This window comes from Cyanistes caeruleus, chromosome 25 (genome assembly GCF_971803275.1).
Source record: "Cyanistes caeruleus chromosome 25, bCyaCae1.hap1.1, whole genome shotgun sequence".
Lineage (NCBI taxonomy): Eukaryota > Metazoa > Chordata > Aves > Passeriformes > Paridae > Cyanistes > Cyanistes caeruleus.
The window spans coordinates 5,231,178-5,248,208 of record NC_141725.1 but is presented as its reverse complement, the minus strand read 5'-3'; the positions used below and the strand labels follow the sequence as shown (position 1 = coordinate 5,248,208).

The window sequence follows — 17,031 nt, the reverse complement described above, 5'->3', positions numbered from 1 at the left end:
GGAATGGAAGGATTGACAACGCTCAGCTCCCTGGAAGAGGTGAAGGCACGGATTTGGCAGCACCCTGGGTCACCTCCATCACCAGGGGAGCCGAGGCAGGCAGGGGTGCACAGAGAAACTGGAACCACAGCTCTTATTCTCTGTATTCCCCATGAAAAAATTCTGATTTTTCTTGCTATTCAGCTGCACTTAAGCCTTTCACGTTTGACAGCAGCAAGCTCTACATGTTAACAAAGAGCTGGGAACATGATTTCCTTTAGCTGATTTAGCCATAATACACTTTATTATGTACCAGGAGCACAGAAAACAGCCTTGGCTCAGGTTTCCACACTGTTTTCTGCACAAGTCAGTATCAATGTGAACAATTCCAAAGCCAGTTCTACCTCCTGATCACAGTGAGGTCCATGCTATCCAAGTTTGGTGTCATTATCAACTTCTGAGCATCACCTCCTATTCCCTAAACAAGCACAGCCACATCCATCATCCTCAATATCCACAAGTGCTGGCAAAAAACGAAGCTCAGTGCACGCAGGCAATTAAAAATCTGCTTAATTTTCAATAAATGCTCTCCTTCTGTGGATTATAAAGTTGGTTTTTTTTACTAGAAACGTCTACATAACCACTTTTTTTTCCAGCCTTGCTGGCCTGTATCAAGATCATCCCTTTTTTCATAGCAGATTTCTCTCAGTTCAAGAAGCAGGCAGAGATTTATCTGCAGCCATCAGTGGTTAGTCCTTGCTCTCACCTGCTGGTCACCAAATGGCAGAACCCACACAGATTTTCCTCAAAAGGGAGAAAAATGGTGGCAAAGGAGCTTGTAAAACCAAGTTCTTCCCATTCCCTTGTTCCCTTCTCTTTTGGGGACTGGGAAAGGCAGAAACACAGCCCGTTTGATTTTCTCATAGAAACCAGGAGCCAAAACCAACTGAAATCAGCGCCGGAGCTGGAAAGGTACAACAAAACTCACACAAACATAAAGTCTAGACACTGAAATGTGGAAATATGATTCAAATAACCACAACTGGCACGTAAAACACTGATTGCAGCCCATCGCAGAACGGGCCTCAGTGGGGAGGAATATAGAAGGAAGATTAAATTAGTTCTTCCACACCAGTTGTAGAAAATATGGATCCTGTGGGCACAGTGATATGGATTGAGCCTGAGTTTCTTTCGTCCTGCTGGGATTTTTGTTAGGATTTTAAGTAACACACGTCTGCTCTTGCTAAATAACAACAATCAGCTTAAACTGTCATATAGAATCGTAGAATCACAGAATGGTTTGGGTTAGAAAAACCACTAAATTCAGTTTATTCCACCCCATGCCACGAGCAGGGACACCTTCCACTGTCCCAGGTTGCTTCAAGCTGGCCTTTGACACTTCCAGGGCTGGGGCAGTGCCAGTTCCTCCAGAGCTGTTCTGTCTCCCCATCACTGATCCCATATGAACCTGCCTCGGCTGTCTGTCACATGGCTGCTCTTATCAAAGCATGGCTGAAATCATATATGCTCAAAATACAGAGAGCCAAGAGGATGTTTGTGCTGATGAAATCTAAATACTGCAAAGATTTAGGCAATTGGCTGTTCTCAGGAAGTTCTGTTGTACCTGCTGAACTGCACCACGTGTGGACGCGAACCTCAAGGACAAAGTCTGCGTCTACCATTAAAAGCCAACAGCACAGAATGGAGCCAAAAAGGAGAAATACCTCAGTTTCCCACAAAAATTTGTGTGCAAGTGTTCTCTCCTGCATAAAATCCTGCACAGAGGGAGAGCAGAGGGTTAACCATGATCAGACTGGACCACACCAGCAAAGACCCCAGGTGGGTGAAGGTGAGCAGCTCAGTCGAGCCCTGCTCACCAGCGCTGACCTCTTTTTGAGTTAAACAAATGCTGGTTTCTTTAAATTAGAAAAAGGCACTAATCCAATGTAAAGAAAGGAGAGACCAAGCTCACGGAGCTGTGTTTTTTCTAGGCTGTAATGCAAAAAGGATTGGATTTTGGGAAGTCTGCTCTCCCAGTGCAGCAGGGATACACACACACCACTCAGCAAGCCAACTGCTGAGGGGTTTAACACTCTCTTTAACACACAAATGCTTGAAAAAAACCCCCAAAACCTACCAAAACCCTCAGCCAGGTTGTGCAGAAGTTGCCTTATGTACATGGGATGTTTCTAAGCAACACATGAGCTACTACAGAAAATTCTTATCAGCAAATCCAAGCTCCTTTCCTGGCTAATTCATCTAGGTCAAGCTAAGGCATGTTGAACATCGAAGCCCGGTTTTGGTGATGCCTCCTCTGTATGCACCCTGGATAAAATATTAGCACAGTTCAGGTTATCAGCATGTGTTTTCATGAGCATTAAGTTCACTGCAGATAATGGTTCCTCCAGAAACAGCATTAACCTTAATTATTCAGAGGTAACTCGATCCCAACCTTCCTGATGTTATGACGCTGAGTGACGACCACTTTTCCTCCCGCCAACTTCTCCTTCCTCAAAATCCAAACAAATCCGGGATATGACAGGAGTGTGATCCCAAATAAGGGTATCCAGCACAGGATCCCAGACACAGGGTATCCCTTCAAAATCTACCTAAACCCCTGCAGTCACTCCATCCATTCAAATGCATTCTCCTGTGTATTAGCAGCAAAACCACTAAGTCAGCCAAAATGTATTCTTCTCCCATGGATTAGCTGGCACAAATTAGTACAGGAGTGACGCATGCAGTCTGTCCCTTCCCATTTTTCAACATGCACAAACACCAGGGATTTGGAGACGCTTCACAAGTTTCTGCTTACAAGTTACAGAGTTTAAATGGTCTGAAACGTGCAAATTGTTCGGGAGATAACACGTCCATTTACCAACGAGACCTCAAATGCTCCCTCCAACAAAATCTCCCCTCCCTGGGCGGCGATAAAGGCGCTGCTGCTGTCCCAACAGAGCCGGCACGACGCAAGGGAAGTGTTTCGACAGCCACCAGCCCCGTGCCAAGCTGCAGCAGGACAAAAACCAACTCAACAGGACAGAGCACTTTGGAAAAAAGGCTCAGAAAAACCCCTGATGTTGGAGGATGACTCTGAGCTGACCGGCAGGAGCCACTCCAGGCAGGAGATGGGTCCTTGTTCTGAAGAGACTGCTATGCTTTAGAGAAAAGTTTAAAAAGGTGTTATAATAGCTTTCCTTTCTGCTGTTTAAGTGGAATAAGAAATCAGAATATGCTGAAAATGAGCAAGGGTTTCATTTTGCTGGGTAAGGAACACAATCAGCACATCCAGCTGCCATTGATACAACTCCCACTTGAATTAAATATCCCACTTGAATTATAAAAAGAACAACCTAGCCCCATATAAATAACATAAAGGGTTAATCTTCTAGCTTGCTTCCCCCTGTACTGCCAGAGAGCAAAAATTATTAATTCAAATTCAACCTCTCCAATTAATGGTAGGATATGTTTTACTGACAAAAAACAGATCACATCTGATTTAAAAAAAAAAAAAGCATCAGTCACAAGGATTCTATCACAAACTTTCTATTTTCCCTTGGCACGTCACCAATTAGACCCAGTTCTTTAGTCTGTTACCACCAGTATAAAAAAAAAAGCATAATGGGTTTATAATTTGCCACCGAATCCCATAGCAACTGTACATCACTTTAGATGTAAATTACAGACAATTCCTTCCAATGCCGTTTGAAAACTATAGAGATGAATCTATAATTTGAGCAGATCCAAATGCTACACGGTCGAGAGAAAAAGCTTCCCTAAATAATTGAAAGGAAACTGCCAGGGGCCAAAACATTCCTCATGCACAATGTTCAGTGTCTCTTTGTCCCCTTTCCTTCCAATGGGAGGTGCCACATTCAGGTCAACGTGAAGAACATTGAGCAGGAGTTGAGCAGTTCAGGGTGTTCTGCAGATCCTGTCCCATTTTTGCTGATGAGCCGTACGTGTGCGATGAGCTTCCTCTCCAGCCTCCTCTGATTCATTCAGTCATGTCACCGACTCATGTTCCCGATGTCGTAAGAGCCTCAATTTTGACGGACTACAGCATCAGTGAATTAATAGGACAGGAAAAAACAGGTTACAGGGAAGGAGGAATGATGCAAAAAGCTCTGAGATAATTCAATGAATTTTGATTCGAAAGCCGGATTGTTCTTCTCCTCCTGACACCTGCAAGCAGCTTTCAATTCTCAAGTCAGCATGAATACGCATTACCCTAAAGACCCTGTAATGACAGCACAGCCTTCATTTCGTGTTTCGTGCTTTGAACACAGCAAGATGAAGGAATCTCCACAACCTGCTCCAAAAGCCAAAGCTGGAAAGTTATTTCAATAAATAGCAACTCCAAGGGGTCGGGTTAACCTTCATTTTCAAGGGATTGTTCCTCTCATGGTTTCAGAGCAGCAAAGGGAAGACGATTTGGGAAGCCACATCTATCAGACCACAGTCCCAAAATTCAGCTGGGTGAGCACAGGGACAACGTGCTCTGGTTATCTCAGCTTAGTCCCCAATAAATATTTGTGCATCTGCCAAAGTTCACCAGTGAATCAACCGGTGGCTTCAGTTCAAAACACTCCAGGGTAGCAGGGACAGAGAGGGACAACGGGAGCAGGACGTGCTGCTCAGCTGCATCACCGAGGGATGCTAAAAACCTCCTTTAAATCCTCCTAAAACCACCAGGCAAGGCAGGACTAGGGCCAGGAGCAGCGTTCAACCATCCTTAGGTCAACACATAAAGTGACAGGGAAAGGTGTGCAACTCCATCACGTTGCTTGTTATCAACCAACCACCCCTCAACCACACTGAGAGGTTTGTAGAAATAGGTGGAAGTTGGGAAATCCCCAGGTAAGAGTTCCAGGAACAACCATGACACTGTTTATGTGCCATCAGCATCTTCACCCCAAGGGAGACGGAGCTCAGGGGACGCTCAGGTGTGCCACTGAACCAGGCAGGATGATGGTGACTTACCCAGGATGCCGCTAAAAAAACAGGTGTGAAAAATAAAGGATGAATGATAACTAGGGGCATTAGGTGAGGATGGTAAAGTATCTCCTCATTGAGGATGGGAATGAAAGAGGAAAGCAAGGCACCAGCGAAAGGAGTTCCCCTGAACCTCAAGAGGGGCAGGAACAAAGCTGGGGGCAGACAAGAAGTGATGGGAAAAGTCAATGAATCATCTAATGGTTTAGGAAGACCTTGAAGACCACCCAGCTCCACACCCCAGCCATGGGAAGGAACACATTCCACCAGACCAGGTTGCACCAAGCCCCATCCAACCTGGCCTTGGCCATGCCCTGCCTTTCTGGGGTGAGTGGGAATTCCTAACCACGTATACATCCCCAAAAGGAAGGCAGCAGACTGCAGGCTGCTCTAGAATTACACTCCCTGCAGAACCCAGAGTTGTTTTAGGTGAGCACACCAGACTGGCTGCATTTCATCAGTGGACAAACCAACTTGGGACACACTTCCCACCGCTCAGCCCTCTGAGCTCAGTAGCCAGAGCTCTCAGTTTCACAAGTATGTGGAAACAGTTTCAGGGGCAGCAAGTTTCACAAGGAGCAGCTGGGTGACATCTCACTGCGTCCCCATGAAGCCAGTGCCAATTTTCTTTTCAAGGCTCCTTTTTCTTTCAGGTGAGCTACTGAAGAAACCTCTTCCAGGATCAGGAGAAGGCAGCAGCCCTGTGAGCCAGAGCTTGGCAGCAGCAGCTCCATGTCCTCTGTACGTAACACAGGAGTTGGGGATCAATATCACAGAATCACAGAATGATTTGGGCTGGGAGGGACCTTAAAGCTCAACCTGTTTCAAACCCCTTACATGAGCTGGGACACCTTCCACTAGACCAGGGGGCTCCAAGCCCCATCCAGAATGTGGATTCCTGACCGTTTTCTTCCCTAGAACACAGACAATTCAGCAGAAACCCAAGAGCACAGCTCAGCAGAGGCCCAACAAGACAAATATCTGTTTCTCCACAGCCCTGCTGCCTGATCCACACATGCTGCTCCATGCACACCAAGCCTGCAACTGCTCTGGCACCGGGGACACTCCAAACAAATGGCAGCTCGCCCGGCTGGGTGATCATTTTTGGATTATGTAATCCCAATACATTATTATTAGACCAAGAACAAACTCAAGCAAGGAACTGAAGACATTTCCCTGCCCGTTCTGGCAGAGGGACAGAGCCTTGTCGCAGGAATCGCCTGGACGTGCCACCCCGGTGCCCGAAACAGGTCAGACTGCACATGCTGGACTCCAGGTAACACAAAGAGCAGGATTGGATTCCAGGCCATTATCCATATTACACAACGCTGCCGTCAGTTCCACCACGTTTCAAACCAAACCGAGCAGAAGGAGCCTGAGCAAATTTTTTCCATTTAACTAATGCAGCCCAAAATTAAAGCGGAGCTGGACTGGACAAACACAAGCTGCAAAGGTGTGTTGGAGGCGGCTCCTGGCAGGGCCGGGCGCTTCCGAGGAAGCTGAGACGTTCAACAAGCTGGGGAAACTGTTTATAGAACCAATGCAGAATGAACATATGTGTTTAATAGCCCACTAATTGTTGCGTTGTTCACTACACAAACAAGCAGCTCTTCTGCCCTTATCCCTTCCTGCCCAGTTAATCACCAGGAGCCTCTGACTATTTCTCTTTTGGGTGGCAGGGAAGGAAGCAAAGTTCATTAGTGGCTGCTGGCCACCAAACAATCCTGAGCCCAGACTTCATTTAGAAAATAAACACCACTATTCATGTGTGACATGGACTCGGAATAGCTTCCCAAAATATTTAACGCAGCTGCCTGTAGTCTTCCTACTCTCCCTGCCCCAAAATAAAAGGCTTTCCCAATATATAGGGAAGAATTATTTGGATTATTTGTTTCATTTTTCAGAGAGAAAAAAGCTAATAATTCGGTCTACCCAAGTCACTTATTCCTCCTGACTTCTCATAATGCTGATAAACACTCACTAAAATATAAGTTGATAAACCCTGGTACAGTCATTACCTTCGTCCTCATACAGAGATTGCCCAATTCAGTGATGTGATGTAACCAACACCCTAAATTAAAAATAGTGTTGTGACAACATATGGTTTATCCTACAGAAGCTGGCAGGCAGGACGCTCCTAATGACAAACGGGTTTAGGCTCCCAGCTTCCCCCAGCAAGGTGAGGAGACAGAAATGCTCGTCGCAGGATAAGAGGCGGATGGAAAAAATAAAATCAAAATAAAATTACGCTAAAAATGACAGCTTTGAACCCCCTCTCCGGTCCATCCCAACACCAGCTGCCGAGCTTTGCCATTATTCTCTATTTACATGACTAATAAGCTCTCTGGATGCATTTCAAGGAAACGGCACGGAAAAGACAATCTGGAAATTTCAAAATACAGTCTGAACGTGCCTCTCCCCCTCCCCGGTCCCGGGAGGGGAGCACCGAGCCGGCGGGCGATGAACAGCCGGCTGTCCCGGGGAGGCGACAGCCACGGAGGGATGGCAGCACCGGGGATGGACCCGCCGCCCCCCCCCGGCTGTGGAAACCCACGTCACGTTCACCGGGGAAACGGGGGGGGCACCGAGGTGCCTTCGCCCCCCTCCCCAGACACTCCCGGGGACTGACGGCAGCTTCCCGTCACCTCCCGGGGGGGGAACCGAGCGCCCACCCCCGCACCGGGAGCGCGGGGCCCCTGTCACCCACCCCGGGGGGACACACTGGGGGGTCCCCGCCGTGGTGGCACATGGGGGACCCCCAGCAATTACCGGGGAGGGACGGGGGGGAGAGCACCGACACCTCCCGGTGCCCCTCGGGTACTTCCCGGAGGATCACCACCCCTCCCCGGTCACCTACCGGGAGCCCCGGAGGGACCCCACAAACACTACCGGGGACGAGGAACACACCGGGGTGCTCCGGGGCGTCACCGGGAGTGGCACCGCGAGTCCCCTCCGGTGTCCCTCAGGCACCTGGCACCAGGATCGCCCCCCCCCATTCCCGGTTCCCCGGTCACTCACGGAGGGGGGGGGGCACCGGGAGCCTCCGCACTCGCTCAGCCCCCCACCAGGGAGTCCCCCCCGCCCCAGGCCACACACCCACCTCACGAGCGGCTCCCCCCCTCTCACCTCCCCTCGCATCCCCGCCGGTGCCGCCCGCAGGGCTCCGTCCGGGGGCCTCGTGGCGGCCGCCCGCTCGCCCTCGGCGGGGCCGTACCCGCCGCCCCACGCCCGCCATCCCCGTACCTTACAAGCCTGGTAGCTCTCGAAGGCGCGCAGGGCGCTCTCCGTGAGCTTGACGTGGAAGACGGAGACGCGGGTGCCGCGGCCGAGGCGGCCGCAGGACAGCCCGTACCCGCGCTCCGCCTGCAGCGCCGCCATCTTGGGACCGTCTCCCCCTCCGCGCCTGGGCCGCCGGGGCCGCCCGCCGCCGGCACGCCCCCCCTTATGAATTATTCATGAAGCGTCGCTCCGCCGGCCACGCCCACGCGGGGAGCCTGTTGCTGGGGCGAGGAGGTGGGCAGCGGGCGCGCTGATTGGCTGGGTGACGCCGGGCGCCGCGCCGGATTGGTTTGTGAGGACAAGGAGGCGGGGATATGCAAATAGGGGCGCGGGGCATGCTGGGGAGGGTGGTCTGGTGTAGCCGGGGAGCGCTGCGGGAGCGTGGGGAGGGGGCGGCGGGTGGGGGACCCCGGGATGAACCCCCTGGACCCCCCAGGTATGAACCCTCCGTGGTGAGCAACCCCTGTACCCCCCCAGGTGTGAATCCCCCAGGCATGAACCCCCCCAACCCCGCAGAGCTCCCCAGTTATGGCACCCCAGCATGGACCCCCTGATGCCCAGGTAGAGCCTGAAGGTCCCAGGCTGCCCCCTGAACATTCCCTCCCCCTGTAAACCCTGTGTCCCCACGTGCGACAATAAAGAGACCTGAACGCGAAGGAATTGTCCTTTATTTGGGAAGTTCACAGTCAGTTTGGGGTGCAAGGACAGTGCTACAACCCCCCCAGGAGCAGAGCTGAGGCTGGGCAGGTGCTGGGGGGGCTGGAGGGCAGGGAAGGACCCCCGACAGGTTTGGACCCACAGGAAGACAGCCTGGACAGGGGATGTCCAGCGCTCCCCTCCTCCATCCCTCCCACCGCGGGTTTCTTTGGCTTCCTTTGGACATTGCACGCTCCAAGGATGTGCAGAGCAGGGCAGCAGGTGCCTCCAGGAGGGCTGAGTCCCTGGCAGCCCCCCAGGAATCAGGGAATGTCGCTGCATCCGCCCCTGGGCACATCCACATTCCCACGGCTTCCTTCTCCGTGCCTTCCCCTGCCCATCCCCATCACAACAGCCGGGATGGGCACGGCCAGGACTGACCGGTGCGAGGCACCTCCCGCTGTCCCTGACACACCTGGGGCTGGGGGCTGAGCCCCTGATTGCCGGGAGGCTGCCCGGGGGTCCCTGCTCCGCTGGCTCCCCCTCCCCACAGCTGCACCCACCCGTGCCAGGAGGGATGCGGGGAACGTGGGGACAGAGATCCGGCGCCTCCGGCAGAGAAAGCATCCGCGCTCCCGGAGCTGCGAGTCCACGGGAAGGGGTGGCAGAGCCTCGGGGGAGCCCCTGGGCAGACAGAGGCAGGACACAGGTCCTGTGCCGAGGGGCCACCCCGCTGCCACCCTCAGTTCCTGGCCGCGATGACCACGGACAAGGCCACGCCGCCGAGCGCGATGGCCGTGGCGCCGAAGAGCCACTTCCAGGGGATGGACTGCGGAGCAGAGCACGGGGACGTGAGGGGCTGTGCCCGTGGCAGGGGACATGTGCCACCCTGCCTGCCCTGCCTCCTGGACAGGGCATCCCAAAAAGGCAGCGCTGTGCTGGCTGTGCCCGGCGTGGGGACAGCGTGTGCCGCCGCCTGCCCGGCTGACAGCGCTTCCCAACGGGCAGCTGGGAGCAAAGTCCGGGCCCTGCAGCTGGCATGGCTGGGATCCGGTGGACACAGCCAGGAGCACAGGCTGTTATCAGCGTTTTCCGGGCACGGATCCCAGAGCACGGCCCCCTGCTCCCAGCGGGATCGCTGTCCTGACACAGCCCGTCCACATCCTGCTCAAGAGCAGGGCTGTGTCCGTCCTGCGGGACCTGGGGACACTGACACACCTCCTGTGTGTCCCCCACCCACTCTGCCACCCCCCAGAAGCCTTACCCAGGGCAGTTTGTCTTTGCACTTCCTGGGAGTGCTGGAGGTGCTGGGATTCCCGAGCATCTTCCTGTACATCTCCGTCTCCACGTTCCTCTGGTCCGCGTGCTTCTTCACCAGCTTGGAGAGCTCAGCGTGGATGGTCTGGGGAGGACAGCGTGGTGTTATCAACCCTGCACCATCCCTGCCTGCCAGGGAGGGGATGTGTCACCCACAGCAGGTTCCACCACCCCTGGGACATGCGGGAACATCGTGGAAGAGCTTAGGAACAGCTGAGGGGTGATCAGGCCTCATCCTGCCCCACATCCCAACGCCATGGGGCTGCACCAGGCTGGCATGGGATGCCCCATGGGCCCAATGCCCCTCTGTCCTTTTTGGCTGCTCAAGCCACTCCCTGCCTGGCAGCGGGGAGCCGAGCCCAGGGCTGATGCCAGACATCAGGAAAGGGATTTTATCCTTTAATCGAGACAGGAAAGTGTCTCCCTGGAGGACAGACATGCACCAGCTCTCCCACTTTCTGTCTGGAAGCAGGCTGGGAATGCGGGCTTCAAACTCAGCCTGGTGTGAAGTGGGATTGCAGCAAGACCCGCGGCGTGTCCACACCTGCCCTGCTGGGGCAGGAAAAGGCTCTCGAGTCCTGCGTGGGGCCCACAGGCTCCCCAAACGGGAGCTGAGCAGGGCAGGGGGGGGGGAAGGACGTTGTGGTGGCCCTGGTGGCACGGCCACGCTGTGCCCTCTGCTGGGGGACCCATCCCGAGAACACCGGCTCTGCCCAGCCCGTGCCACGCTGGGAGAAGCTGCCTCCAGCACAAAAATTCGGATTTCTGGAGGACGGAACGCTCCTGCTCGGAGCTGTCACATCAACGTGAGACAACCACCAGCATCCCACGCCGCTCCCAGAACACTTTTAAGGGGTCAGGAGGAGCGATGGCTGCGACAGCCTCATGCGGGGCAGGTGGAGCCCAGCGTTTCTGGAGTGCTTTCAGCACCGGTGGCCCCTGAGTCACCCACGCTGCTTCCCCAGGAGCTCTGGCAGCAGCTGGGGAGGGCAGTAATTTGCTGTACTTGTGGTTTCACTGGACACGTCACTGCCGGGCATTTGGATTTTCCAGCCCTCTCCAATTAAAAGCTCCGTCGGAACTGGGGAGCAGCCGCCCTGCCCAGGGACGTGCCGGGGGAATGGTTCCCGGTTCTGCTCCCTCTCCACCCTGACCCTGCTGGGAAAGGGAGGGTTTGGGGTCCTGCTCACCCTTCCAAGGGTGCTCTGACCAGCCCTGAAGGTGCTGTGGGGGCACCAAGCACCTGCTTGTGCCACATCCCAGCCGTGACCTTCAGAGACAGGATCATGACACAAATCCCGATGGCCTGGTGGAATCCTCATGAAAAAAATGGATACAAAAGATCCAGAAAAGGATTAAAGCCCATCTGGAGAGCCAAGACCCCCAGGATGACCTTGTGCAGGCAACACCTCAATGTCTCCTCCCAGTCTCGCTCCTGCTGGGGTCATTTCCTGGCACTGGTTTTTGATTTCTCCCGAGGCTCCAGTCCCGCAGCTGATCATTAACTGACAGGAAATTCCTGACCCAGAGCTCGCCCTGCCCGGGCACTGGACCGAGGTCTGGCTGCTCCCACCACCCAGTGATTCACTCCTGGGGCTGCTCAGCGAGTTTGTGGGGACTCAGCTCTGCCCCACTTCCCTCGACCGCAGCACGAACTGCCGGAGCCACCTGGGGAGCCTGGAGCAGCCTGGACCATCCCCAGGGGATGGCTGGAGCACAGATGGGCTGGCAGGGATTCCTGTCACTGTCAGGACCAAAGGTCAACGAGGGAACCTCGCAACGTGGAGATAAGGGACCCACCAGCCCAACCACGCTCCACGTGGTGCATCGTTCCCCAGGCTCCGGGGGCTATTCCCAGCCTCCCTCCACAGAGCTGGGGACAGCTCCAGGGGGGTCTCAGCCCTCCAGGAGGAACACTGAGGTTTGTAGGGACACAGACAAGAGAGAAGCAGGTCCAGGAGATCCCCCAGCTCAGGGGGATCACAGGACAGCACACACCTCCAGCCTACCTTGTTTGAAGGCTCCAGCTTCAACGCTGCCTTCAGGATGGGAATGGCCTCTCTGTATTCTCCCTGCTGAGCCAGCACCTGGAGGGTGACACGTGGATGAGCCCTGTCCCTCAGTCCCCTGCCACTCCACAGAGAGGGGACCCCTCCTCACCTTTCCCTTACGGAACAGAGCCTTGATGTTCCCCGGCTGGTGCTCCAGCACGAGGTTACAGGACTTGAGAGCTGCCTTGAAATGGTCCAACTTCAGCTGCGAGGCCGCCAGGTTGTTGAGACACTTCACCTTCACATCCAGCAGCTCAGCCTCCTCGTCCGGGCTGAAATCCACTGCACAGAGCCCGGGGCCAGGTTACAGCAGGGCCAGGAGCCCAGGAGACCCTCTCCTGGGGGGGACAGGTACCTTTGGAGCTGGAGCCCACGATCCTGAGGGCGATGTCGTACGAGTTGATGGCCAGCACGTAATCTGCCTGCTGGTAGAAGAAGTTGCCGCGCTCCCGCTTGCGGTTGGCCAGCTGGATCTTCTCCTTCCCGCTGAGCAGCTCCAGGTCCGGCGCGTCCCGAGCCGCCAGCAGCTCCACCTCCAGCGTGAGGGACGCGTTGGGGGGGATGTCAGGGCTCCTGCACAAAGCCAGGGGGACCACGGTCACCTCTCAGGTGCTGGGCTGAATGGATTTAGCAGCGTGGCTCAGAAATCCGAGCCAGGGAAGCTTCCCGGGGCAGGGAATGGTGTGGATCTGTGCATGGCAAGCGAGGAGGCAGAGGCTGCAGAGCTGGGCTGTCAGCAGGTGAGCAGGGAACAGCTTCCCCAGCCTGGTTGGGATCACCCTGCTGCACTTGCCGTGCTGCCAGCTCACCTGCCCTGAGCTCCGTAGCAGTACTTGGCTTCTGACACGATCAAAGCCGTCTCCCCCATCTCCAGGAGCTGCACACACAGGTCCAGAGCCTGCAGGGAACAACATGGGATCATGAAGAGACTCTAAAGATTATCCAGTTCCAACCTCCTGCCACGAGCAGGAACATCTTCCACGAGACCTGATTGCTCCAAGCCCCCTCTAACTTGGCCAACATCATGGGGAGGGAGCCCAAGCAAGGACGAGGGGTCATTCTGGTCCACAAACGGGATGTCCCCGAGCCCAACCCCGCCTGTGGCCCCTGAGGTGAGGTCCTGAAGCCAGGTGAGCTCCCACCCGGCGTTCACCTGCAGGACATCGCAGTCCCCCAGCGTGAAGGTGAGGGCAGGGTTCTCTTCCACCACGGTGCCATCCTCCAGCGTGGCCTTCAGGCGGATTGTCACGTCCTGGCCCTTTTGGGGCCGGCTGTCCACACCCTGGCCCGGCACCAGCGTCTTCTTCTTGAGCAAACCATTCCCTGGGCACAGAAAAACCGGAGCCACATCGGGACACGGTGGGGAGGATAAATCCCGATTTCCCCCACCCTTCTCTAGCTCCTGCCCGGCCTTGGTGGCAGAGCCGAGCCCGCTCCTGCCCGGGGCTCTCACCCAGAACATCGAGCCACTCCTGGGGGTCCCCGGCCGCGTCCCCCGCGCCCCGCTCCGGGTCCTCCCGCGCCGGCCGGCCCACGTCCTCCAGCGGGGGCAGCTCGCTCAGGTCATCCTCATCTTCATCCTCCTCTTCCAGGACCTCGAAATCCTCCGCCGTGTCCAGCTGAGCCGCGCCCGCCGCCAGCTCGGTGCCGGTGCCCGCCCGGCCCGGGGAGCCGCTGCTCGCTTCCTCCCCGCTGGACGCCATCGCGGCGGAGCAACCTGGAGCGGGGAGAGAGCACAGGGATCGGGCCTGCTCTTACCGGCAGAGACGCTCCGCCGGCCCGGGGACCTCCGGGAGCCGCCGGGGGCGGGGGATGCGCAACGGGACAGCGGAGACTCCGGAGCGCCCGGGAAGGATGGGGCCTGGCGGGGGCGGGGGCTCGGTCTGGGTGGGATGGGGGGGGGTCTGTCCCGGTGGGATCGGGGGGGAGGGGGGGGGTCACGGCCCCGGTCCGGTACCGAGGGGGGGCGGCCCCGCGCCCCCCGCCCGCCCCACGTGACCGCCGCGCGCCCCCCGCCGCTCCCACCTGGCCCGCGAACGCGCGGGCGCAGGCCCCGCCCCCCGGCTCCTATTGGCTCGGCCCCGCCCACCGCGCGACGCCATTGGGCGGGCAGCATGCTCGTCAGCCACGCGCCCCCCGACGCCTTAAAGGGACCGCTACCAGCGCGGCCGCCCTGGCGCGGGGGGCAGCGGGGCTGGGGGCTCGGCACCGGTACCGGAGAGGCTCCGTGATGCCCGCGGAGGTCGCGACCCTCTCGCCCTGCCGGTCTCCGGCACTTCCGGCTCGGCGCGGTGACGCCGCGGGGTCGCGCCCCACGTGACTCCGCACCCGGAAGCGGCGCGGAGCGGCCGCCGGTGCCGCCCCCGGTACCGCTCCCGTCATGTGAAGCGGCGGGACGGGCTCCCGCAGGTGCGCGGGCATTGCTGGGGGGAGACCCCGGGGATACCGGTGGGAGGCCAGACCCGCGTGTCCCCTAGGGAATCCGGGGCCGGCGGCGCTACCGGGGGCGGCGGGCGGGCAGGAGACCCCCGTTACCGGCGTGTGGGGCCGCCCCGGGAGGGAGCACGGCGGCGGGGTACCCGGTACTGGGTGCACGGCAGGGCAGAGGGGGATCCGCTGTCACGGAGGGGAACGGAGGCTCTCCGTTACCGGCGGCGGGGGGCTCCGGTGCCACCGGCTGAGCCGCCCCGCGGTCCCGCAGGCCACGATGGAGCCCACGGCCTCGCAGGTGTTCTGCGGGAGGGTGCTGGGCATGGTCAACGCCGAGGACGTCAACGCCATCATCCTGGCCCAGAAAAACATGTGAGTCCCGGGGAAAGCGGGCGGTGGGAAACCCGGTACCGGCACCGGGAGCCTCCCGGGATCTTTGCCGAGCTCCCTCTGCCTCCCCCGCGCAGGTTGGATCGCTTTGAGAAGACCAACGAGATGCTGCTCAACTTCAACAACCTGTCCAGCGTCCGCATGCAGCAGATGAACGAGCGCTTCCTGCACCACACCAGGACCCTGGTGGAGATGAAGAAGGACCTGGACAGCATCTTCAGGAGGATCCGGTGGGAACGGGCAGGGAACGGGCAGGGACACGGCCTGGGGGGGCTGGCTGGGGTGTGGGGGTGTTAAAACAGGGCACAATTTGGAGTTTGGGGGGCTGTGAGAAGGAAAATCTGTGATTAGTGACGCGTGCAGGGAGTGGAGGCTGGAGCTGTGGGTTCCCGTGATCCTGCTCTGGATGGGCTGCGCTGCCTCGGGAGCATGTGGTCACAAAATCTGGGATTCAGGAACCCCCCGTGGGCTGGGAAGGGTGGGATGGTCACAAAATGTGGGATTCAGGAACCCCCCGTGGGCTGGGGAGGGTGGGATGGTCACAAAATGTGGGATTCAGGAACCCCCCGTGGGCTGGGGAGGGTGGGATGGTCACGAAATGTGGGATTCAGGAACCCCCCGTGGGCTGGGAAGGGTGGGATGGTCACAAAATGTGGGGTTCAGGAACCCCCCGTGGGCTGGGAAGGGTGGGATGGTCACAAAATGTGGGGTTCAGGAACCCCCCGTGGGCTGGGAAGGGTGGGATGGGCTGCTCCAGGGGCCTGGGGAGGGAATCCCTCGGGATTTCTATGTGTTGTCTGCTGGAGGCTCAGCTCCAGATCCCTTGGCTCCCCACGGACTCGGGTTGTTCTCTCCTCCCCAGGACACTCAAAGGGAAGCTGGCAAAGCAGTACCCGGAGGCTTTCAGCAGTGAGTGATTCCTGACACGCGGATTCACCGACTCGTGCAATGCTTTGCGTTGGAAGGGACCTTAAATCCCACCCAGTGCCACCCCTGCCATGGCAGGGACACTGCCACTGTCCCAGGAGCTCCCAGCCCCGTCCAGCCTGGCCTTGGGCACTGCCAGGGGTCCAGGGACAGCCACAGCTGCTCTAGGCACCCTGTGCCAGGGTCTCACCCCTTCCCAGGGAACAATTCCTTCCCCAAATCCCATCTATCCCTGCCCTTTGGCAGTGGGAGCCATTCCCAGCAGTGTCCTGGTGCTCCGCGCTCAGTTTTCCTCCTGTGGGAAGAGAGAACACGTGAGGCATCTCTCAGGAATCAGGAGAAGTCCATCTGCTGGCCCATGGCTGCTTCCCTAAAAGTCCAGAAAACTCCTTAATTCCGTTAAATCCAAGAAATTGCAAACAACCACTCGTTTACACGCTGGTGATTTAGGGAGGATATTTTTTTTTAATCTACAAGCAGAATCAGGGAATTTCTCTCCCGTTATCCCACCACAAACCTAACGCCTCCCTCTCCCCTCCCAGACATCCACGAATCCCCCATCCTGGAGGACGACGACGACTTCGACCCCGTCCCCAAGAGCACCACAACCACCATCGCTACCTCTGAGCAGAGCACCGAGTCCTGCGACACCAGCCCCGACATCATCTCCCCCACCACCAGCCAGGATTTCGAGGATTTATCCCAAGGCCAGTACGACGGCCCGGCCGTGAACGGACAGAGTCTGACAGATGAGGACACGGCCAACGGCCTGGACTAGGAGCCACGTCCTGGAGGACTTTCTATCCTGTATTTATATTTGTGTGTCGCTCTTATAATTATTTTTTTTTTTCTCTTTTTTTTTTTATTTTTATTTTTCTCGGGAAGAGGGAAGCGAAGGCTGGGAGAAGCTGAGGGAGGAAGGTGCTGTCCTTCTGCCTCCAAACTGCCAGCGAGGTGTAAAACCTGCCTCTTGCTTCAGGGGGAATCAGTAAATCCTGGCTTGGAAACGCCTCTTGTCCTCGTTCCT

The 17,031-nt window shown here is 56.9% G+C and overlaps 3 protein-coding genes across 3 annotated transcripts in view; 1 reads left to right on the top strand and 2 right to left on the bottom strand.

Moving 5' to 3' along the window:
- Positions 1–8,489, bottom strand: part of ELL (elongation factor for RNA polymerase II) — a 49,808-nt gene extending 41,319 nt beyond the window's left edge. The window contains exon 1 of the mRNA XM_086862489.1: positions 8,218–8,489. Within this exon, the coding sequence (XP_086718615.1) occupies positions 8,218–8,352 (135 nt within the window). The 5' untranslated portion in view covers positions 8,353–8,489. The remainder of the gene's footprint in view (positions 1–8,217) is intronic.
- Positions 8,490–8,904: 415 nt separating this feature from the next.
- FKBP8 (FKBP prolyl isomerase 8) lies at positions 8,905–14,540 on the bottom strand. The gene is made up of 9 exons (XM_086862588.1): positions 14,473–14,540; positions 13,711–13,974; positions 13,411–13,580; positions 13,067–13,155; positions 12,613–12,830; positions 12,367–12,539; positions 12,216–12,293; positions 10,154–10,291; positions 8,905–9,718 (listed from the first exon to the last, which is right to left on the bottom strand). Exons 2-9 carry the CDS (start codon positions 13,958–13,960, stop codon positions 9,632–9,634), a joined length of 1,203 nt encoding a protein of 400 aa, XP_086718714.1. The 5' UTR covers positions 13,961–13,974; positions 14,473–14,540; the 3' UTR covers positions 8,905–9,631.
- A 40-nt stretch (positions 14,541–14,580) lies between these two features.
- KXD1 (KxDL motif containing 1) lies at positions 14,581–17,011 on the top strand. Its single transcript, XM_086862589.1, has 5 exons — positions 14,581–14,666; positions 14,959–15,059; positions 15,155–15,307; positions 15,940–15,986; positions 16,547–17,011. Exons 2-5 carry the CDS (start codon positions 14,965–14,967, stop codon positions 16,780–16,782), a joined length of 531 nt encoding a protein of 176 aa, XP_086718715.1. The 5' UTR covers positions 14,581–14,666; positions 14,959–14,964; the 3' UTR covers positions 16,783–17,011.
- Positions 17,012–17,031: the final 20 nt, after the last annotated feature.